At 46.3% G+C, this 22,017-nt stretch overlaps 8 protein-coding genes across 8 annotated transcripts; 6 read left to right on the top strand and 2 right to left on the bottom strand.

Annotated features, from left to right (window-relative positions):
* Nucleotides 1–1,421: 1,421 nt before the first annotated feature.
* Nucleotides 1,422–6,579, top strand: LY89DRAFT_727251 (Het-C-domain-containing protein; the record flags this gene model as incomplete). Its single annotated transcript, XM_018219132.1, has 7 exons — nucleotides 1,422–1,545; nucleotides 1,595–1,717; nucleotides 1,781–2,215; nucleotides 2,262–2,749; nucleotides 2,852–3,095; nucleotides 3,160–4,527; nucleotides 6,266–6,579. 7 exons carry the CDS (start codon nucleotides 1,422–1,424, stop codon nucleotides 6,577–6,579), a joined length of 3,096 nt encoding a protein of 1,031 aa, XP_018078576.1.
* Nucleotides 6,580–9,418: 2,839 nt separating this feature from the next.
* Nucleotides 9,419–9,876, bottom strand: LY89DRAFT_15370 (uncharacterized protein). The gene is made up of 2 exons (XM_018205431.1): nucleotides 9,694–9,876; nucleotides 9,419–9,633 (listed from the first exon to the last, which is right to left on the bottom strand). The coding sequence occupies exons 1-2, from the start codon at nucleotides 9,790–9,792 to the stop codon at nucleotides 9,520–9,522; spliced, it is 213 nt and encodes a 70-aa protein (XP_018078575.1). The 5' UTR covers nucleotides 9,793–9,876; the 3' UTR covers nucleotides 9,419–9,519.
* A 201-nt stretch (nucleotides 9,877–10,077) lies between these two features.
* LY89DRAFT_776373 (uncharacterized protein) lies at nucleotides 10,078–11,025 on the top strand. Its single transcript, XM_018222036.1, has one exon. The coding sequence runs from the start codon at nucleotides 10,169–10,171 to the stop codon at nucleotides 10,964–10,966; it is 798 nt and encodes a 265-aa protein (XP_018078574.1). The 5' UTR covers nucleotides 10,078–10,168; the 3' UTR covers nucleotides 10,967–11,025.
* Nucleotides 11,026–12,436: 1,411 nt separating this feature from the next.
* On the top strand, nucleotides 12,437–13,136 carry LY89DRAFT_776372 (uncharacterized protein; the record flags this gene model as incomplete). Its single annotated transcript, XM_018222035.1, has 2 exons — nucleotides 12,437–12,511; nucleotides 12,564–13,136. 2 exons carry the CDS (start codon nucleotides 12,437–12,439, stop codon nucleotides 13,083–13,085), a joined length of 597 nt encoding a protein of 198 aa, XP_018078573.1. The 3' UTR covers nucleotides 13,086–13,136.
* A 449-nt stretch (nucleotides 13,137–13,585) lies between these two features.
* Nucleotides 13,586–14,366, top strand: LY89DRAFT_727247 (uncharacterized protein; the record flags this gene model as incomplete). Its single annotated transcript, XM_018219131.1, has 3 exons — nucleotides 13,586–13,779; nucleotides 13,832–14,002; nucleotides 14,162–14,366. The coding sequence occupies 3 exons, from the start codon at nucleotides 13,586–13,588 to the stop codon at nucleotides 14,364–14,366; spliced, it is 570 nt and encodes a 189-aa protein (XP_018078572.1).
* Nucleotides 14,367–15,658: 1,292 nt separating this feature from the next.
* Nucleotides 15,659–16,606, top strand: LY89DRAFT_15308 (ankyrin). Its single transcript, XM_018205427.1, has 2 exons — nucleotides 15,659–15,729; nucleotides 15,805–16,606. Exon 2 carries the CDS (start codon nucleotides 15,851–15,853, stop codon nucleotides 16,496–16,498), a length of 648 nt encoding a protein of 215 aa, XP_018078571.1. The 5' UTR covers nucleotides 15,659–15,729; nucleotides 15,805–15,850; the 3' UTR covers nucleotides 16,499–16,606.
* Nucleotides 16,607–17,337: 731 nt separating this feature from the next.
* Nucleotides 17,338–19,912, top strand: LY89DRAFT_604708 (uncharacterized protein). The gene is made up of 3 exons (XM_018210369.1): nucleotides 17,338–17,811; nucleotides 17,905–18,449; nucleotides 18,514–19,912. Exons 1-3 carry the CDS (start codon nucleotides 17,446–17,448, stop codon nucleotides 19,775–19,777), a joined length of 2,175 nt encoding a protein of 724 aa, XP_018078570.1. The 5' UTR covers nucleotides 17,338–17,445; the 3' UTR covers nucleotides 19,778–19,912.
* Nucleotides 19,843–21,597, bottom strand: LY89DRAFT_703386 (nitrogen permease regulator 2). Its single transcript, XM_018217320.1, has 3 exons — nucleotides 21,413–21,597; nucleotides 20,826–21,263; nucleotides 19,843–20,779 (listed from the first exon to the last, which is right to left on the bottom strand). Exons 1-3 carry the CDS (start codon nucleotides 21,453–21,455, stop codon nucleotides 20,022–20,024), a joined length of 1,239 nt encoding a protein of 412 aa, XP_018078569.1. The 5' UTR covers nucleotides 21,456–21,597; the 3' UTR covers nucleotides 19,843–20,021.
* Between the last annotated feature and the right edge of the window lie 420 nt (nucleotides 21,598–22,017).

Here is a 22,017-nt window from a genome sequence, read left to right as displayed (position 1 = left end):
GTTGGGCGTCTCTCGAGTGCGGGCGTCGACGACTATGGGGAACGAAGAAGCGCCGGAACGTAGGAAGCATTGGTGCCAGTGCCAACCTCCCTGATTTCCCGGCGCCTTCGTTCCCTTGTTCCCAGAAATACAGGATGCGATGCGAGCTGATGCTGCCATCTGGTTGGTAGACCTGGGGAGCCCCGTCGCTGAGTGTGTGCTGCCCTGCGGTGTGCTGTACTGTGCCCGCCCATCGATCGTCGATTGTAACGTATCACTCTGGCGAGGCTTGAGCCTATTTGTATTTGGGGAGGTTGGAAGGCCTATTCGGTCAGTACATCATGGTGATCGAGGATCGTGGTGAGCGTCTAGCTGCTCTTGTAGCATGCAGATACTGATCGAATAGTGAAACAGTGGGTAGGGGTCGATGGAGCTCGTATCCCAGACTCTGAAGCTATCCCCAAGCTGGGTTGATGGTGTGCGGTGCTGTGCTGTGCTGAGACTGCTGACGATAGTGATGCAGCCCCAGATATGATGGACCGCATAGGTCTGCGGCTGATGTGGTGTGGTGTGTGGTGTGTGGTGTGTGGTGTGTGGCCTACGGCGAGCTCGGAGGAGAGCTGGCGTGGGAGGGACTTGGTGGGAATCGAAAACGTGATGATCATCACCAACAGCAGCAATGACAACCTGGCAAAGAAAGTCCGCTATTTCGCCCTGAAATGCCGATGGTGGTGGAAAAGACCGTTGTGATCGAGAGCCATGGGTGTGACATGCTGAGACACTGGCTGGCGACGGCACTGAATGAAGTCCTTCCCTCCCATCATCCCCTTGAAGATATCCGTTCCCTACCCCGCATGCTCCCGAAGCTGCCGCCAAAAGAAGTGAAGTGTGTCCTCGTCGGCGCCTAAATGCTCGTCACCAAGACCGACATCGTCGGGCTGAACTCGTTTGCTCTCTCTCCCCCACATATCCGTGTCAGCTTCACCAACAGTGGTTTGACCCCGGGAAGCTTTGCTGTACAACACCTTCAATCCTGCCAAGCCCACACACGGAACAGCTCTGACGGCGGTGATAGCTGAAGCTTGTAAAGCTTCCACATTCACTGCTTCGGCTGCAGCGTAGGTACTGCTATCGTGGGTTACCGTCTGATATCGCGTCTGTTGATGACGGGATCTCTGCTTGTTGCCCTCACACAACCTGCAGCTCAACAACGTCAGCTTCTGCATCCAAGCACGCTTCTCTTTTCCCGATTTCTCTCGTACTCAGCTGCAGTGTTCTTTTTCTGTGGCCCCATTGCCAATGCTGAGTGGCCATCGTGCACTTGGCACATATCGTTGAAACCCTTGGCGTTCACACAAATAATACGACCCCGCCACAAACTCTTTCTTCTCAAAGCTGCCCCTCCATCGCGAATCATAATCACTCACAACACAACAGACAAGATGCCGTCCTTCAGCACTTCAACGGCAGTGCTAACTTTAGCTATCCTTCTGCTTCTGGCACGTCCAGCTCATGCTTTCGGTGCAGGGAATATTGCCAGTGTGTCAAAGGTGGAAGGACTGAATTGTTCGTGTGCCCGTTGCAGGAGCTGAAAATCGGCTGACTGAGTTTTTAGGGCGCCATGGAGATATTGAGGATACATTATTGACACTCATGATGTCAAGAGCTGCAGGCGGGAAAAAGTTTGACAAGATGAATGTAGCCAGAGTTTACTTTGGTAATTGGTTGCGCGATTACTGTGAGTAAAGACTTCCAAACTTCCCTCGGCCTGCAAACTCAAGCTGACTCTCCCCGTTTGCAGCACAGGCAATCGATGTTGGCACCGTCAAATATGTTTCCGCCGAAGCTATCCGCATTCTCCTCTGGGTCCTCGGATTCATGACTTTCGGATACGGGACACGCGAGTTCGAAGTTACTGCAGAAAGACTTGGCTGCTACCGCCCAGAAGACCATATCGATAATCCTAAAGACTATGCAGATAACCTTGATGCTACACAATATGATCCTAGACTTCGTGGGCCGGTCAATGAACGCGTAGAACTGGCTATTGATCCGAGAACTGGATTGAAGAACTATATTGCAAACGAGCAAGCTGGTATTATGACCTCTGCTTTGCATGTCCGTCAACTATTTGGAAGATGTATCCAGCTGGGCAGATCGTATGCTCGAAGCAGGAATAAGGATGAGCTTTACGAGTCCTTACGTCTTCTTGGTACTGGTCTTCATTGCCTCGAAGGTAAATCACCACTCTTGACAAAATGGTACTAGAGCTAATGGTCCAGATTACTCTGCACATAGCAACTACACTGAATTGGCTCTCATTGAAATGGGCGAGCGTGACGTCTTCCCTCACGTTGGTCGCAATACAGCCATCCGACTCCAAGGTACCCAGCATCCAGTCTATCCAATCGTAACAGGTACATTTGGAGGAGTAGACTTCCTTCACTCCGTCATGGGCGAATTCGACGACAAAGCAACACAAAGTGAGCTCCAAGAACTCGAAGGTTCCTTGCAAGAAGGTAATCGTGCCGACACAAGCATGTTGAAGGAGCTTCTCAGTTCTGTCCCATCTGGTCTCTTTGGCGGCAAAGACGAAGCTGGCAAAGCTGATGAGCTCCAAACAAATGCAACGGCTGCTCAAATGAGCCAGATGCGAGTCTCTCCTCGTCAACCTGAAGCTTGGACTAGGCAAATGCAGCAGGTATCTAAGGAGATCTATCCCATCATTCAATGGCATGATGAGATTATGCAAGGTATCACGGAGACTATCGTAAGTCAAAATCATCCTTCTTCTCAAGACAAATCTTAGGACTGGACTATTGGGACACTGCTCCTCGATCCTTTTTCAGAGGCCGTACTAATTCTTCAACAGGAGAAAATCCCAATTCTTCCAGACCTGATTGAGAACATCGAGAATCAAGTCAACATCTTCGTCTTCTCACTACTAGCCCCCTTTGTTGTTCCAATCATCGAGCAGATCAAAACCGAACTCAATGAAGGCTCCTCGGAAATCATCCAAAGCAGCAAAGAAAAGCAGCTCATCGTTTTCAACGATCCCAATTCCTCAGATCCCACGCACTCTATGCTCTCCAAAGATCACTTCTCCAATGTTCTTAGTAAGTCATATCCTACCTCTATTCCTCCAAAAAAGCCGAGATCCTCAAGACTAACGACCCCAAGACGAACCAGCCGGTAAAATCGCCTCCCAAGTCCTCAAATGGGTCGTCCCCCAACTAATGCTCGCCATCGACGACGAGCGAATCGACCCCAACCGCACGATAACCCGCATCATCAACGGCGTCTTCCACCACCCAGCTCAACGCGCCTTCGGCGACGATGGGGCATCAGAAGGTCGGCATCTCATGTTCTCTGTCGTGGAGCAATGGTGGCGCTCAAAGAGCCAGTACGAGCAGAATGATCTCAGGAGACAGTTGAGTAGAGACGGAGTCATGAACGGCGAGAATCACAAAGAAGGTGTTCACGACACAGGCCATGGATGTGGAAAGCCCCTCGGGATGGCCAAATCTGCTACTGGTGCCGGAGGCTCTGGATTCCTTTCCTCTGCTCTCGGAGGCGGAGGCGGAAACGACGAAATCAGCAAGTTCGCCGAAGAAGCTGTTGGTGGTGGAGCACTGGGTACCATCGTCTCTGGACTCGCCGGCGCCGTGGGCGGAAGCTTGCTATCTGGCGCATTTGGCGGTTCGAATGAAGAACAACCTGAAAGTCGAGCGTTTACAGGCCAGGGATATACGGCCGGAGGAGGCTTTACGCAGAATTATACGGAAGTGGGACATAGTGGGAATCAGTACGCGCAAGCGCAGTATAGCGAGACGGCGTATCCCGGTGGAGGTAGGGAGACGGAGTATAAGCGGTTCGAGCAGGAGGAGAGAGGCGGTGGCTATGGGTTTGAAGAGAGGGTGCAGACGCAACCGAGCTATGGAGGGGGTTTTGAGCGGACGACGGAGAGGGTTACGCAGAGGCCTGGGTTTGAGGCTGAGACGGAGGTTTGGAGGGAGCATAAAGAGAGCGATAGTGATGATTCGGAGAAGAGGAGAAGGAACCATCATCATAAGAAGCATCATAGTGGGAACGTCGAGGAGTTTGAGGCTAGGAGGGAGGATTTTGGTGGTGGGTATCAAGAACCTCCGAGACAGCCTGAATATGGCAGGAATGAGGAGTATGGAGGACGAGGAGGTTTTGGTGGGGGCTATCAAGAACCACCAAGACAAGAATATGGAAGTAGAGGCGGCTTCGGGGGAGGAGGTGGCTTTGGTGGAGGCTATACCGCGCCCTCACGCCAGCCAGAATATGGCAGGAATGACGAATATGGCGGTAGTAGAGGTGGATTTGGAGGTGGAGGCGGCTTCGGTGGCGGTTATACAGAACCATCGAGACAGCAGGGATATGGCGAGAGGGGATTCGAGGATCCGCCTAGAGAGCAGGAATATGGTGGCGGAAATGAAGCTGGCTGGGGTGAGAGGGAGAGAGAAGAGGAAAGAGAAGAAGAAGAGTATGTTGAGGAGAGAAGAGAGGAGGAGAGGGAGGGTGGTGGGTGGTTTTCTTGAGCAGAGAGAATGGGGGTGGGGTAGTGGGTCATGTAGAGAGTAGTTGAATCAATCAAATTGATTGATTCAATGCGTTGATTTATTAGACAGTAAAGTGTTGATATGGAGTTTTAACTTGTGATAAGTGTAAATGTATGTCCTGGGAATAGAGCTCCTGCTCTGCGAATCACTTTTTCTTTATACCTGATATTTCTTCCCTGATTATTCGTTTTGGGGACGAGACTTTTTGATTCTGAGATGTCTGTCTCAGAAATAGACATTCTATTTTGAGAATATTTTGTTTTATTTACCTGACATTTAAGCCTTAATTCTTTAGTTTGAAGGCTAAAATCTTTAAGTTCTGAAATTGTCTGTCCTGAGAATAAAGCTTCCGCTCTAGCTACGCATGTTTCTTCTTCAAAGGGGGTTCAGTTATCTTGAACACCGCTATGTCAGAGGGAATGGAGCCGTAGAATGTTTCGAGCAATAGATTGAAGAAGTAAGAGAGATAGGAAATCTGAAAATGGTTCTGAAAGGTCGTATTGCTGTGAACTATAAACGATAGTTTTACTTATTAACCCACAAATTTGCCACCGACTGTCAAGACGTCGTTGATTTTAATGCTCAGTTGCTAATATTATACAAGGAGTATAACAGATACAAGAAACCCGAGAGCTGATTATTTTAGCACCGCTTTTCCTCTTTACTATTAATATCACTATCCCAAGCTTCTGTCTCTGCAACACTTCCTTGTAAGTATTTTATGTCACGTACTTAACATATCAGCTTTAATAGTTTGTCTTGGATATGGGACTCTTTAGTTTCAAGTAAATGTGCTTCTTGGAATATTTGTCTAACACTTATCATTGCTATTGTTAAAAGAGATCTCGATCGACCAGACGTTGGAAAGTAAGACGTGGGCACAGCATACGTGAGTCTACGATTTGATGCTACAGGAGGCGATTATGGTTGGGATGAACTTCAGCAGATTTTGGTTACTTCAAAGTACTGGAACAAAGACGTGCTTTTTTATCAGTAATTATAGGATAGCGAAGAGAATGTTTGGTAGAGGTGAGTAAATAGCTAGCGCTGAAGTGGGTTGTGAAAGTGAGGACTTTGCTAGTTTTTTTGTTGTTGTTATTGAAGTAGGCTTGGGAGGAAAAGAACAACCAAAAGTTAATGATAGTGCTATATTACTTGACAGTAAATAAACCTTTGGTAAAAGTAGCCTTTTTTGGTGAATTTACTACAAAGATAGGACAATAAGAATGTTGGGCAAAAAGTAAAGTAATAGCCAATCCTGAAGTAAGTTAGAAAAAGAATAAGGACTTTATTTTTCAATGATTCATAAATAGTTTGGGGGATGGGAGGAAAAGAACGAGCAGAATTTAACAACAGCACTACTTTACTTGACAATAAACAAACATTAAATAACAACAACCTCTCTTGCATAACCACTATAAACCTCCCCACCCTGAAATTATACATGCAGCAAGAACACTACCGGAGCGTAGTATCAAATAACATGGGATTACGTACTGCGGCACTAACCGTCTCTTTTGTATTGATTTCTGTGTCACGAAAATCGGAATAGGTATTGTGCAGTTTGGGGGTTCATATATTTGGAAGAGAGAGGAGTTGAATCATAGCACTATATTATTTGACAATAAGTAAACGCTTAATAATAATACATTTTTTTACTTTAAGTTTATATATGTAACTAGAATGCTACTGGACCGTAGTACTGGACCGCGTCATCACTGAGGATGCCTCTCTCACCGAATCGCCTTACACCAAAGTCATCGACCGATTTACTATCGAAGAGGAGAGAAAGCTGCTGACCCAACGTCAAGAAGATGCCAAGCAGAGACTAACTGAACTTGGTGCCGAAGTTGGTGTTACACCCGTGGAGGGATTGATTGTTGACGATGTGCAAGATGACGAGCAGGACATGGGTGAACAAGAGGCCAAGCAGTTGGATGTTAAGGGCAATCAGACAAACTCCGAGCTATTAACAAACAACATTGGTGATAGAGGGTTGCGGATTGTCAGATAGCTTTTCTCCGGTTACTTCTCCAGTGGTAAGCCTTCGATTTACATTGCAAATCTTGATTCATAGCAGTCAAGGAGGATATAATTACTAAGTTCATCTCGTTTGCATGTGGATCTTAGTATCCTGGCAAATCAATTAATTAATGAAACTCAACAAAATCACTGTCTTCTTATTTGTGATACGCCCTCTGAAATAATAGAAAGTATCCAACAAATGCTGGACTTAGTGATGAACTAAGGATTTAACAAATTTCAAAATTTAGGAAAATATAGCTCCATTTGCATAAGTAATGATCTTATTTGTCAAATCTCGGCACTGCCTAATTTGGCAAAATCCTGAAGAGAACTAATATTTACCAATAGTAATCGGAAGAGCATAATTAATTCACTTTCGATTTTCTAGTCTCTATCTATTTCAGAAATCCAGATATCTCTCGTCCATCCCAATATTGAACTTAACTTGAACACCACAAACTAGACAGACTTCTTAACTCTCAGCTTCAACTGATCCTTTTGTTAATTCACTTTAATTCTTACAACCAATCTCTATTTCCCACAATTCGACTCCACTTCCTTCTTCTGTCTGAACCTCGACACTTAGAAACACATTTGACAAATTATTCTATCTCAACTCTCTCACTTCGCGCTATCCTAACAAGTCTATATTTGACCACATGCTTCGTTCCATAATTCGCTATCTCTGCCGACTATTTGAACACCCTCCAGCCTCCTTCATCTTCAAAAGCGTTGCTTGACTCTCGATTTCATCCTACTTTTTGTCAACTCACTCCACTTCCTACAATCCAACTCTTACAATTCCACCCTACTTCCACTCTCTTCTACTTCAGCTTCGGATTCTGCGACAACTTTGACAAATCAATCTACCTCAACTCTCTGCTTACCTCACGTTATCTTGACGAACCTGGTTTTGGCTACATACTTCGATCCACAATTTACTATTCACGCTGAGTATCTAGACACTTTCCAGCCTCTTTCGACTCCAGTCAAACGATCCTGATTCAGATTCACGACCCGTTTGTCAGCCTAGCCTCATAGCCTCAAGATTAGTTGATCTCATATTCAACACTTGGTCAACTTGGCATCGACTATTACTTTCGTCATCCAGCATCTCCTACACACACAATTGACAGTTGAGAATTTATCGGTCGCTATGAGTGCCGGCGAAGAAACGTTTGTCTCTTCCTATCTGTCAAATGTGGAAATGTCCTAACCTTCAGTCTAGAGTTCCCAGGCTTTCCCCAGGGAAACATTGGGAAGACCAGGAGCTGAGTCCAGAAGAGATAGAGAATGCCACGATCGAAGCGTGGAGAAGGGGTACATTGGGGATAATTTTTACAGATGACGACAAGTTGAGACAACTGAGGATTCATTTATTCAACAGAACCGGGATCCTCCTTTCGAAGACAGAGTACATCATGCTAGAGATTTTCAGGGAGCAAGTGGATAGACGGGACCCTATGAAAACCGCATTGTACAAGAGTCTGGCCAAAATCGCAGATTTGACGAAGCCTGCTGAGTCAGCTGTTGTCAACAAGTCCCCAAACAGTCAAATGGTGGATCGTCAACTCAAACTAATAGACAACTCATGGGAGAACCCTGAATTGTCAGATCTGGCTCTGGTATTTGGACCTTTGCAAACAGATACTTCTCGAGGTGAAGTAAACGATGGGCCATCGATGACGCCGAACAATGGTATTTCACCCGATACACCAATGTGTGCGCAAGCGGACAGTTTAGGAATCGAGGAAGATACTCAGACTGCAGGTAAAATGGTCGCAGGAGAGGCACTAGAAGTTGCAACTCCGAGCCAAGAAAAACTGCCAAGCGAGGAGAAGAAGGCATGTGTCCTCCACGAATATTCTCTCCAAGATGTCGAGTTGCTAATTATTAATCTAGATCGAGCTTACAGATGAATCAAATGACACATCTGTCGGTGTGTGGGAGGGAATGTGGGCGGGAGTGAAGTTACTTGAGGAGGCTGGTGCCGCGATCGTGGCAGAAAATCACCCATTTTGACGAGAAAAGCTGGCAAGGAACGTATGTTTGTCAGTTCCAATATACTATTCCAGTGAAAATACGAAACCTTTGTTAACAGTACCCAGCTTACCCCACAAGCTCTCTAATATCGGACATGGAGCTCTGAATAGAGCGATATTCAAGCGGTAGATTAGTCAATTCTGGCTGGAAAGGGAGAACTTACTTGCTTTGAGGTTATGTCTGGAGGTCATTTCTTATTTTCATTTTCCATTCACCCCACGAGCACACTTTTCTACTAAGCAGCTATTGCACAGCTAGCTAATAGCGGAATGAAACAAAAACATACTTATGCTTAGTCAATACAATTCTTTAACATGTGCGAATCCTTGGAGTTTTTTTTAGAAAGAAAACAAAAGAAGTAACTATTCATTGATTTGTTCGGCATGTTGGTGCAAAACTAAGAGAGCTACCTCTGAGCCACATTAGTCAAACCTTCGGGGTTGCTCTCTTCTTGTCCATCAAACTACTTAGGTAGGTAATTTGACAAATATAGCTTGTGATTATGCTTTCCGAAGCACCTGCACATCGTCGCCCGAAACCTTCTAACTGGAGTGGGTCATTTAAGCGATCTCCCTCCCTTAAGGAAGCACTTACCTACCTAGGTAATAGTCGGTTTTGCTTCCCGGCACTCTTGTTGGGGCCCTATCTGACGAGTGATAGATTTAGTTATAGATTATGGATTTGACAAACTTACTATAAAAGTATATGTCTATATCATTGATTAACAAGTTGCTAACATTTGTTAGATGATGAAGGCGTACGATGAGGAAGCAGAGGAGGAGAACGAAGATGAATTTATTGACGCCGAGGATGAAAAGTTCAAGAGGGGTGACGAGAAGTCATGGAACGTACAGACGGCTATGGACTACTAGTTAATTCGTAGTCATCAAGCGAAGAGGGTGAAGATGCCGAAGAGCACGAAAAAGTGAGGATGGCCAGGAGCTGGTTCCAGACTGGTGACGGCGAGAACGAGAGTTGAGACCGGATGGGAATGTATCCCCTATTCTAGCGTTAGACGGTCATCCTTAGGATGCGCTGCTTTCGTCCTTGGGATACATGCAGAAAATACTATGCTAAGTGCTATGATACTATCTATCGTCTTTCTCAATCGCACCACTTGCAATCGGTTCGTTGGCCAAAGGTGTCGATCCAAATACATTCGTAGGCAACCATGCTCAGCTCCATTGTGATATTATCTTAAAGGAAGTTAATTAAGGTGGACAGATAAGTACAAACGTCAACGTTCGAGGCAGCAACAAAAGAAACCGAGAAGGCGAAGACCAAGACTCGTCAAGCCTCACCGATCCCAATTAGGAAGGTGGGATGCATCTTGAACACGTGATACATACCTTTCTGCGCCTTCCACCTCCTTTTTTTGGTCGCTAAAACTGGGTCGCTAAATCGCAGCTAAGAAATTTTTGAGTATAAGACGGCGTGAGTCACTCCGAATCTTTCTTGTACTTCCAAGATCAGATATATCAAATTGCCCCAGAGGATATCCTCGTTTGACATCAATCTCCTGAGTCTCATGCACTATGTCTACATCGTCAACTGACGCCATAGCTGTTGAAGCCCACACCTCTCCTCTTAAAAAGACAGTCCCAAAATACCAAGAAGAGCTGATCGTCAGAGAAGCTCGCCGTCTCTGGGATGGACCCGAAATTGGAAGAATCGCAGCAACAACTTACATGCATACTCGACTTTCACATTTCGTCGCTCCAAAACGCTACCAATACCCTCAAGACTGGGAACGTGGTTTCGTTCAACGGGCTCAAAAACGCTTGCTTGACCCGCGAAGCCTGACTTTTGTGCTTTGCACGAAGAGTAATCCAGATTTGCCTGTCGGGTATGCCACATTTGTTAGATTGGGCAATGACAAGGGCGCGAGGAAGCAGATTGAGAGTCATTCTCGTTTAGAGAGGATCGGGATGTGGATTTGGAGTCTACTATACGGGGTGGTGTGGTTTTGGATTGTTAATTTCCTTGCGGGAGGAGATAAGTCTGAGGATAAGAAAGGTGCGGTGATGTTTGTTGAGTGGGGGAAAGCTGATAGGAAGATTCATTGGGATGGAAAGCCGGAGAGGGAGAATAGGTGGCATGCTCTGAGCGTGGTTGTTAGAGAGGAATATCAGGGGAGGAAAGGGGGGAAGAGGTTAATGACGGAAATTATTGGGAAGGCGGAGGCGGAGAATGTGGTTGTGGGGTTGGAATCAAGCCCGGCTGGAGAAATGATGTATCGGAGTGTGGGTTTTGAGTTGCTGGGAAGGTTTTCAAGCGACTTTGAGCGTGATCAAGGTGGTGTTATGATGTATACACCAAAGGCGAGAAGGTAAGAAGACAAGAATTATAATCCGAGAATGCGAGAGATAAGTTGTGTTCGAGGCGTTGCAGGGAATAGATTTAATAGACCGCATTGATGAAGACATGAATTAATTCACGTTTCTTGCCAAGTTGACCTCGAGGTGCGGAATGAGGTTTCAGTTGATAAATCTTACGGTCTTGTTTGCCAATTCTCATATGCCCTCTCAATTCCACCAGATTTGTAGTGTGGAGTTCGGATCACGAAGCCTAATGCCGAGCCTTAAGACCAACAAATTCCCATGCCAAGACTTGGCTCGCAGGCATGCCAATCAAACCGATTGGCGAACTTTCTTTGAACCTCAACTCGAGCTCCAGGAACTCGTGTTGGGCTCGGTAGCTACCCCGCACTAACCAGATTGATAATATATGAACACATCCCGCACACTTTAATCTTATTCTGTCTTCATGCGAAAGATTCATGATCCCTCTGTAGCTGCAGAAGTATGCGCCGGACTTTGCGGATGCAGATGACCTTAGAGACATTTTGGAGATTAGTTTTGGGCCCGAGTCTTTGACAACCTTTGATCTCTTGGCTGGAAATCATGATCATGGCTGCTGTGACTTGAAATCTTGAGGAGATTTCCCCTTAGCTTCGATGAACCTCTGTTTGTCAATTGATCTTTGCGTGGGACAACCTTCATTTAGAAGTTCATCTCAATGTTCCGTGTCATCTGGAATACTGCTACATCTGCTGTATCAAGAACATGAGACTGTTCCAAATGACCTAAAGACTATATTTTGGCTGTAAGTTTCGACCCGCACAGGCATGTCATCACAAGTCGACTTTGGGGCTCAGGCGAAGGTTCTCACTGCCATGTCAAGAGGCTAGTGTTTCTAGTGAAGCTTTCGGACTCGAAGCTTGGCACTCGGAACTCACCCATGCCCGATCCGATTTTGCGAGAGTTTCTTCACTCTCTCCGAGCTTTGGATACTGGAATGAAGCTTCAAGGTCAGAAGCTAGCCAATCAAGAATCATCACCAAAGTTCGACCTGCCTTGCTTCACTGACCACTGCACTCTCACTTACGTCTTCCGTACCTGGAAAACATCTCACCCAACGAGGCGGTGACAAGATCAAATCTGGACTCCCATCGACAAGAAGAGATCCCCAGCGATGACCTCAGAGTTATGCCTTGGCTTACGAGTGTACAGTACAGCATTGCCTCCATGAAGCTTTCGTGATCAAAATCTCTCAAAGTTAAGCCTCGTTATTGGATATCGGCAACTCTCGCATGCTCGGACTTCAAGAATAGCCACAAAGCTAATGGCATCAATTACCTTTTTGAATGAAAGCCTCACTTGAGGCCGAGAGGTCCAGAACAAGGAAATTATCTATATAATGAGAGTCTTCTCAGTGCATGAGGTCTTCCTTCTTCACCAGCTTTGGCTTCAGTTTTCAGTACAACCATCAACAATCTCTAGCACCCTCATAAAATTTTCGACATGCTCGTTCAGAACATTCTTCTCTGCATTGCAGCGCTGGGAGCGTCCCCACTTGCAATGGCTGCTCCATTGGCGGTGAGCTCCCAGTCCCTAGTCTCACTTGACCATTAGACTAATCTTGGTCCAGATTCCCGACAATGAGATCGCTCCTAGAAATGCTCTCTTGCCAACTCTTCCCATCGTAGCTCCGGTCCTCACTGAAGAACGTGACGTCCAGTTCAAGAGAGATGATGATGACGACCACGACGGCGACGACGACGATGATGATGATGATAAGAATAAGGATAAGGGGAAAGGACATGGAGGAGGGTATAACGGCTATAGGGGAAAGCCTGGGAAGGGTGGAAAAGGAGGCCAAGGAGGGGAAGGAGGAAAACATTACAAGAGAGATGACGTCCTTGAAGCAGACGATACTGCTGATGTAGCTGCTGAAGGTGACGATGACATGGTGAAGACGAATGGGGAGTGGTATGGGCATGGTGGTCACGGTGGCGGATGGGGCGGGTGGTCCGGCAAACATTGGCGGAGAGAAGACAAAGATGAAGCAGATGTTGGGGTCAATGAGGCTGTGAGGGGCTATGGCAAGCATGGACATGGTGGGTATGGAGGAGGATATGGTTATGGCAAACGCGGCCATCATTATGGATGAGTATCTTGCTAGGAGGGACATGAATGTGAAGATTTACAAGTCTATGACTTTGTTGCTACTTGCTGCAAGACTAGGCGAGCTTGGGGGTCCTGTTCGCTTATTTTGATAGGCTTTCTATGTTGTAATGAGAAGCGAATGTTATAAAGTTGAAGAAGAAACGTAGCGTTCCTTTGAAATCTTTAGCACTACACGCGCAGTCAAAGACTGGAGTACTGCAAACGGCCTGTGCAAAATCAAGCATAAGGTACGGGAACCATGACATCATTACTTGACTCTGTAAAACCAGATGGTCAGTTTCAAGTGTTCACCTCACTAGATGCTAACTCAATGCTAGAAGCACAGACAGAACCAAGCTATCTCCTGATTCGGAAAGAGTTACACTCAGCCTAGTGTCTTAAAAATTGGTTGCATTTCTCCTTCCACAAGTGGTGCTCTTTCTCCATGACTCTTCGCCAAACCTCGGACAAACAATCGGCCGCTAGCAACCTTCTTACACAATCATGGAAACATGTCAAAGCGAATTCTACTACATTGTGAAACATAACTACACACCAAGAATATTCTCACCTAAAGACTACATCTGTCCTCGAGGATTCAGAGGTCCACCAAGCGACGTACCAAACTCAGAGTATTCCGAAAAGGCTCTAGGTGATTCTGAGCGCTATCCAGATCTTGAAGACATGGACTATCCTTCGTGCGTATTACACACTGAAATCTTGATGTGTAAACAACTAATCGGGACTTAGCGACGAAGCAGACACTGGTGAAGAACCTGAGGTTGAGATCCGTCCTGCAACCAAGAATCTCAACAAAAGTAGCGACACTTCCATGGGGGACAACGAGAAGACTGGCAACATCAGCGCAGCTATCCATTGCCCACCCCGGAATGAAACCATCTATCTTCAAGTTCTGCTCAGGTAAGCTTCTTCTTTTACGAAGTGCAAGTCTTTCGCATGCTAGTCAGGGGGTGAGATGAGGCAAACGAATGCAGTTTATTGCGATTCTTAGAAGGGAGATTATTGGACTAGGAGCAGTACAATTCGTGTCGGTGCCTGTAATACTAATATTATATGCAGTGGAGAGACTCGTATCATCCGAAAGCCTGGTATCCTGCCTATGGTTTGCTATGTCGACGCGAGTACCAGCACTTCGGGACGCGAGACTGAGACCAAAACTGAAACTCCTACCGAGCATGCTACCTCAAAGGATGTTGGTAGAGTAGGGCTTGGACTCGATGAATTGATGTTATCCTTGAGATTCGCAGGCAAGTCCTCTACATAAGTATATACCCTCTGCTGTACAATACTAATGTCGGCTAGGTAAGCGAGTCTCACGTCGAGCCCCTGAATACGACATCGACGACTTCTTCATGGAGGGTTAGTCCACATAGCATTCGCAGATTGGATACAGATGGCCACTTGCCAGTCTGGAGTCAAGATGCTCAATTATTTCCCTTTGGTTGTACATTCGAGATTATGCAAAATATTGGTGGGCAGTGCAGCAGATACAACGCTTGTGGAAGGCACTACACCATTCACGAGATAAACCCGTCCATAGCAAAACAGCAATAGCAGCGTTCTTTTTCTGACTTGGTCATGCCCTTGAGTTTCCAGGAGTGAAAGGAACTCCCTTGATCACCAATTTCATCGCTGATGCTAGCGTGAGACAATGGCTTTTGAACAGAAGAGAAGGCACTCCTCCACTCGATGCAAATTTTTCATTTGGCACAACGAATTGCCACATGGAAACGAGTCCAGTTGCAATTTCTTACGGAGGCACTTGCTCTTATCACTCGATGCTCGTTCATTGCTTCACAACGTGCCTTCTCGAAAGACGAGATAGTTCCTACCCAAGTGAAGTGCAAACAGCACTACCCAAACCGTGCCTACCCAAAATGCCACAACTTCGCACACTTGCCCTCACTACTCCTCATCGTGCCTTCCTAGAACGTCACAACCCACCCAGTTCATTTGAAACGCCCTCTTTCGATTCTCGAATCCTCCTCTCTTCTCAACACTCCCCCCACCCGCAGCCAAAGTTCTCAACATACCAATACTCCCTCCAACATGAGGTTAGGTGCCATTGCGGCAGTGCAGGATTCCTCTGGTCTTTACTCACAGCCTTTTACGCTCATGTGCGACAGTATGGTATTCCTTAGAGATGCTGACTCACTATTTGCTTATGCTGGTGAGATGGGTGGTCGCTCGACATTTAGAGAGAAGATAAAGATATCACGAGGTGGGTGACTTTCTCATAAATGATCTATTGGTCGAATGCTAATGAGGTACACTGAAGCACGGAAGAAAAGCAACCTCAGAACAAGACATCACGATACACGAATGACTGGGAGGGCTGAGGGACTACCTCATTGGAGGACATTCAAGATCCCGAAATGAAGACAACAGTATGAACTCCCACGACAAATAAATAAACTTTGCGATGCGACGAAGAATGAGGTTGGAAATGTAGTTCGAAGATATAAGTACTTTCTGCTAGAGTGTCGTTGAGTTAGGCTTACATGCGCTAAAACCCCCGTTTCCCCGCCACAGCAATCGGCAATTTGATCCCCTGCAGTCAGCCGCAATGGCGATTCTGAATGATTTGCGACCGCCACTCATAAGAAAATCTCTCGCTCTCTGTATTTGTAAGCCTTGATCTTTTCCTTACAGGTGTCGCATTTGTACAAGAATGCAACGACGACTAATCTTGTCATCTGTAGTGTGCCGAGTCAATTCGAAACAATCTGTTGGGATGTTCCCTAGACGATGTCGCGAGTAGAAGGGGAACGACGACTCAGTGCAACATCGAAGTCCAGCGATCACAATGAACGACTCGAGCCTCACCTACTACGAGCAGCACAAGATGACGACATTGAGAAACTGCGACAAATCCTTGAAACTGCTAAAACCAGGAAACAGCTGGACGAGAGCTTCCTTCAAAAGGGCTTGATACGAAGTTCGGAGAGGGGCAAAGTTGGAGCTACACAATTTCTACTTGAGAATGGTGCAAACCCAGATGGGGCCACTGGCAATAGAGCTCCTCCGCTGTTGAAAGCTGTCGAGAGAAACAATATTGGGATCGTGCATCTGCTGCTCAAGTATGGCGCAAACCCAGAGACGGCAGACAAGAAAGGCAGGACGGCCTTGATGACCGCTGCCTGGAAGAATCATTGGAATATCTTGGAGCTGTTGATCAAGAAGGGAGCAAATGTCAATGCAAAAGACGACAGAGGAAGGAATGTTCTGCATAATCTGGGTGCTGATAAACAAATGCAATGGGGAGACTCGGTGGTTGAGCTTTTACTAGCACACGACATAATACTGGATGGAGAAGATGGACAAGATAAACTTGGCCGAGTAAGTCAACTATCTTTACAAGATGACTTTACCCAACCTGCAATGGCCGCATGCTAACTGAAGCAGACACCGCTTCATTGGGCTTGTGCGACTGGCAAACGAGGTCTTGCTCAACAACTTCTCGCACGATCAAGGGGTGCGCGAGCTAGTGTATATGCAGTGGAGATGCGAGGAAAGACTCCCATGCATTTGTCAGCGGCACACGACTGGGATGATATCGTCGAGTTACTGCTTGGACACGGTGCCGATGTGCAGGCAAAGAGCGACGGATCATGGACTCCTCTTCACAACGCTTGCGAAATAGGCTCGGAGAAGATTGTTCGTATACTTCTCAAAGCCGGATCGGATGTCAACGCCAAACTCTTGAACGGGATGACTGCTCTTCACATCGCTGCTCAAGGTGGTCATATCGAGGTTGTAAAATGCTTGCTAGAGCGCCCTGAGATTAAGAGAACCGTACGAGATTCCTTTGGAAGCACACCATTTCTGCGAGCAGCCCAAAACAAGCGGAAGGATATTGTGGCTCTCCTTGCTCCTTTCGACTATAATACCATGTCGGAAGACGCACTTGGAGCTTGCAATGGCTTCAATGCTACGATTGTTGACTTTGGAAACTTTCGTAACGAAAATCGTGTCAGGAAACCTACCATCTTTGGTAAGTGCAGCTCATTCTTTCCAAAGTCGTGGCTAGGCTCGAAAGTCTTCCTCGTAACTGTGTTACACATCTTCTCATAACTATGGAGAGGCCATGTCTGTGTGTCTGATCTGACAACGTTTGTCTATTTGGCAATAAATTTGTTGGTTAGGAGAAAGACATTTGAAGCATGAAGCACATGAGTTACTCGAGACATATCTTGTATTCATGGGTAAACATACGGTTTGGCTGACCAAAATTAGAGTTGTTGTATGCTCGTGATCCAGTGAACGAAAGGAAACCGAAGCTCACCATCCTCCCGAATGACAAGGCTTCAGACTTCCGCTGGATACATCTACCAGCGAATAACATGGCCTGGATTGAAGCGCTCTTAACGAAATTGTTCATCGAAGAAGGAGCTAGTGATGTAGAAGGTTTCAAAGCCTTAGAGCGATCATTCAGTCACCAACATCGAGGACAGCAATCTCACTCACATTTCATGAGACCACTTTGTCAAAGCACGACTCGAGCTCCACGCATTCCGAAAACGCTTGATGAATCGGGTGACAGCTCAAATGAACAAGGTCCACCAACGATTGTTATCAACGGTCCGAATGCTGCACCGAGAACACCAAATCGCAATCCTACACGCCAGGACAGTTATGACTGGTCCAAAACCTCTCCTGGCCATAGCGGAAAGGAGAACAAGACCGACAGAAATGAAAGAGGTAAGAAGGTAAGCAATGATCCGATTTCTAACGCGATTTTCCGCTCTCACCCCTCGTACTATACTTTCCTTCAGAAAACATGATTATAACCTCAACGATAGGACAAGGCGTATGTGAAAGGCAACAAGTCACCCAAAGGGAGCGACACCCCTAAATTTGAATCTTTACGAAAATCCAATGGTCCGGATAGCCCTCGGCCAGGCTCTGCTGCACGAAAGGAGATTACCCAACAAAAAGGCAATGTCTTTACCTACATGCCTTATCTGCATTTTGAGACTACTCGACGCCGACAGGAAATGCAAGAAGCTATCAAACGAGCTGAGACTATGAAGTTACCCCTGTGCCGACTTGGTAAAGCTCAGACATACGATGAAATGCTCATTAGAGCACATCTCAACACATCCACGGTCTCGCTACATGTTCGTCGCACATTGGATCAATCGTTCTACCACAATATTGATACATCAAGTCGAGATACAGATCAAGTTGTCTACCGATATCAAGTTAGAACACAAGGCGAGGCAGAGGACGTCGATCCGAAAGTCGTAATGGTGGACCAATTGTGGATGTGGGTTCTGGGCAAAGATCTCATTGTCACTGCATTTCCGCAGAGATGGCAGCAACCGAAGAACGATCCATTGAATGTGTGAGTATTCGAAAACGTCCTGGATCCGTGATATTTGACGTCCGTAGTGCTGACTTCTTTCCAGACTTGATAGTGTCATTGAAGACATCAACAGCAAAACCCGGGATCCAGTAAAATCTGTCTATGACCTGGCTATGGTCATCACAAATCGCTGTACAGGTGTTTTTGACAGACACCGAATGGGAGACGAGGACTATCAATTCCTCGACATGTTCGAATCCAGCATTGGAAATGCAACAGATCGCGAAACGGTCTTGTTCAAGGAATTCAACGCAGCTTCAGCACAAGCCTCACAATGGCTATCTCATCATCGACGATGGCATAGATCTTCAAAGTTATTACATTATGACCCCGACGCTATAGCGAAAGATCGCGAAAATGCTGAAGAGCAATTTGATGCCGAAGAGCTTCAGCGTCGTCCTTTTTTTGTCGACAGACTCCTGGATATTGGACAAGAAACGGATCTCTTAGCAGAAACAAAGGATATTCGAGATGAGTTAAACATGATTGCCAAAGTTCTCGAAGATCAGGAACACGTGTTGGTCAATCTACGGGATGCGATTCTCGAGATCTATTATGACGAGCAGAAAAGTCAACAGGATGTCAAGAAACGCTTCAGAGACCAACTCAAAACAATCGAGATCCACCTAAAAGACATCGATCGAATGGATCGACAGGCAGAACGAATCTACAAGTCTATCACAGACATGCTGGATCTCAAACAAAAACACGCCAATGTTTTTGAAGCACGCTTTGCAAGGGATCAAGCTGCCGTTGGTGCACGGCAGAGTCAGACCATTATGGTATTCACAATTGTGACAATTATTTTCCTCCCTTTGAGTTTTATTGCTGCCTTCTTCGCAATAAATATCCAAGAGTTTCCAAGGAACGACCAAGGCCCGAGTCTACCACTGGGATACGTCAGCAAATATCTCTTTGGTATCGGCCTCGCTGTCAGCATCCCACTCATTGTTCTTGCTTTGAGGCTGGACGATATCGTGGAAGCATGGAGATATTTTAGGAAGTGGAGAGCTATGAGCGCACTGAAGAAGCGATTGGGAAAAGATGGACTTTCGAATGGCGATAAGCCATTGGCTAGCATCGATGTCTTGAGGATCGAACAGACGCTAAGCCTGGCCAAAAGTCTTGAGACTGAGTGGATAAGAGAGAGACTTAGCATGAACAGTCGAAGGCCTGGCACTGCTCAAACAAGAGAAGAGAGAGAAAGGGAGCAGCAGAGAGAAAAGGCTACAGGGTTCAGAATGAGAGTCAGCCAAGATATTGAGAGGGGGGAGATCTCGAGGACTCAGCACTTGGGAAAAGCTTAACGTAAAAATATGGTACGGTATGAAGATACCCGTTACGGCATTGTTTTGATTATGACTATCATGATGTTATGACTTGTAAAATAGGCGACTTGAACCTAGTACTTATAGTAATGAGAATAGCATAGCACGACATATAGCTCTAGATACAGTTTGATGCCTCCGAGTCTGTTCCCAATGTGCTGCTATCTACCCAAAAGATCGGAGCGCAATATGTGCCAAATCAGAACTCGATTTCCCCTCTGGATCACCGATATATGATTTCCACATCTCCCTTCGGAAACTTCCACAGCTGATCCATGATCTTTGCGTCCCCGATATTCCTCTCCACGCAAATCTGATCAAAACAATGACATCCATCTGCAAACCGTCCCATACCTTCTCCAGTCCTCCATTCTCTCCACTCTTTCCTCTCACCATTCACTAGCCCAGCCAGGTACTGCGCACTCACCGTATACTTATGTACTCTGTATATCAACCCCTTGATCACCCCAAACTGTATAAATCTCCTCACATCGACATAATTCAAGACCGGAAACCCCTGGTCGATATGCAGCTTCAGCCATTCCTTGACTGTCCTCGAAGTACAGAGTGAGGTAAACAGCCGACAAAGATAGAAGTTTGGAAGTCGAGGACCGTTGATGTAGACGTAGTTCGCACATTCATCTTGCATGCCATCCCTGTCTTCGATGAAATCATTCACATCCGGGGTCGGGGCATAAACATTCCCGAAGAGAAATAGATCTAACATTATAACACTGTCGTAGTACAGTAGATGCTGCAATGCAATCTTTGTCAAATCGAGAGCAACGTCTGCGTCGTGGGCGATTCGTCGGACATCTTTAATGCCGTCGATTTGAGAAATTACTTTCTTCATCGTCAGGTCCCAGGTATCGTCTATGATCTCGGAGAACTTGATCTTCGAAATAGGCACGTGCCACGATTTCACAGGTGGTGGATGGGGATGAATGGGGAAGAGCTTCATGTTGATTGTGTTTGCATCGTCTTCTTCTCGTCAGCTCGAGGACTATCACGTGATAGCTAAACATACCAACTGGAATCATGCATTCGTTGTAATTATTCAAATCCTCCTTGATAATCTCAAGTAAAGCAGCAATAGACCTCCTATCTTGAGAATTAGAGTAGTCCTCCAAACTCAAAAACTGATTCTGGATCTCCATCTCGGTGAACGTGCTCGCAAGACGCCGGACCACCGCTTCGTAGGGAATTTTGTCATCATCAGCGTTGATAACGATGCAGAAGTTGAACATGAATTCATTTCGTTCGTATTTCTCGTCTTTGATGCACACGGGGTGGCCGAGGATCCGGTATTTGCAGTCAGGATCGCAGATTGTCACGTAGCGGTTGCAGAAAGCTTGTCGGGGGATAATGTACTCGGAGAGGAGGTCAAAGTCAAAGAGGCGGGGTCGGTCGACGTCGGGTTCGGGGACGATGCAACCTGGGGGGCTTTGATGGACGACTTTAGTGCCTGAGAGATGTTAGATTGTGCTCTTGGTGGAATGGCTGAGGATCAAAATGAAGTGCGCCCGTTCAAGAACTCATCTGATCAGAGCTCGAGGAGAACCATTTCATAAATGATGCCTGATGTTCGATCAAGATAGATACTCAAAAACTCACCTTGTTGAGGCAGAAAGCGGGCAAAGAATATCCCCTGGATCATGGCGTAGCTTGCTCTTGAATCCTGATCATACGAGATGCTTCTTGACTATGCTTCTGCACGCTGTATCTTACAGAACGAGCTGAGAATAGTCGGCAAAGCCCCTGATCTGCACATTCACTCGCTACCCCCTTTTATGAAGGAAGGATGCAGTGCATCATCGCATCCGAGGACATAACGGAATAAGTACGGGCCGAGGAGCTAGCGCGGTCTTTAAGAGAGATATGATTGGTCAGCGATGCGAATGCAGCAAATTTGAGAGATCCATTGTCCCACGACATCCTGTGGAAAATGAAGAGATCGAAGCTTTAAAGGCCCGAGGTGTTGTACCAAGTCTTGACTTTCAGTCTTTCTTGTCATCAAAAGCGGTCTCCTTTCCACTGTAAGTACATGAAACCTCTTTCTGGGGTTTGAATATCCGTCGAAGGCCACGTGATGGACTCCTTCGAAGCTGCTTCAGGAGAACGTAATGCTATCCAGGGCTGCTTTCATCTGAAAGATCTAATACTGATCTCTCTATTAGGCTCGTAGATAGGTTTCTCATGGCCGCTTGGAATTAGGGCAA

The sequence above is a fragment of the Mollisia scopiformis genome (genome assembly GCF_001500285.1).
Source record: "Mollisia scopiformis unplaced genomic scaffold LY89scaffold_1, whole genome shotgun sequence".
Lineage (NCBI taxonomy): Eukaryota > Fungi > Ascomycota > Leotiomycetes > Helotiales > Mollisiaceae > Mollisia > Mollisia scopiformis.
Note: the sequence above shows the minus strand (reverse complement) of the source record. Positions and strands in the feature narration are given on the sequence as shown.

What these genes read in the sequence shown, in the direction of transcription:
- LY89DRAFT_15370 (XM_018205431.1), bottom strand. Translation starts at nt 9,792, where the DNA reads ATGTATTTGGATCGACACCTTTGGCCAACGAACCGATTGCAAGTGGTG. An exon ending in CACTTAGCATAGTATTTTCT is followed by an intron (nt 9,634 to 9,693) that starts GCATGTATCCCA and finishes ACGCTAGAATAG; the next exon opens with GGGATACATTCCCATCCGGT.
- LY89DRAFT_776373 (XM_018222036.1), top strand. Translation starts at nt 10,169, where the DNA reads ATGTCTACATCGTCAACTGACGCCATAGCTGTTGAAGCCCACACCTCT.
- LY89DRAFT_15308 (XM_018205427.1), top strand. Translation starts at nt 15,851, where the DNA reads ATGTCGCGAGTAGAAGGGGAACGACGACTCAGTGCAACATCGAAGTCC.
- LY89DRAFT_604708 (XM_018210369.1), top strand. Translation starts at nt 17,446, where the DNA reads ATGGCCTGGATTGAAGCGCTCTTAACGAAATTGTTCATCGAAGAAGGA. An exon ending in GAAATGAAAGAGGTAAGAAG is followed by an intron (nt 17,812 to 17,904) that starts GTAAGCAATGAT and finishes CCTCAACGATAG; the next exon opens with GACAAGGCGTATGTGAAAGG. An exon ending in AAGAACGATCCATTGAATGT is followed by an intron (nt 18,450 to 18,513) that starts GTGAGTATTCGA and finishes ACTTCTTTCCAG; the next exon opens with ACTTGATAGTGTCATTGAAG.
- LY89DRAFT_703386 (XM_018217320.1), bottom strand. Translation starts at nt 21,455, where the DNA reads ATGATCCAGGGGATATTCTTTGCCCGCTTTCTGCCTCAACAAG. An exon ending in CCGCTTTCTGCCTCAACAAG is followed by an intron (nt 21,264 to 21,412) that starts GTGAGTTTTTGA and finishes AACATCTCTCAG; the next exon opens with GCACTAAAGTCGTCCATCAA. An exon ending in CGAATGCATGATTCCAGTTG is followed by an intron (nt 20,780 to 20,825) that starts GTATGTTTAGCT and finishes GACGAGAAGAAG; the next exon opens with ACGATGCAAACACAATCAAC.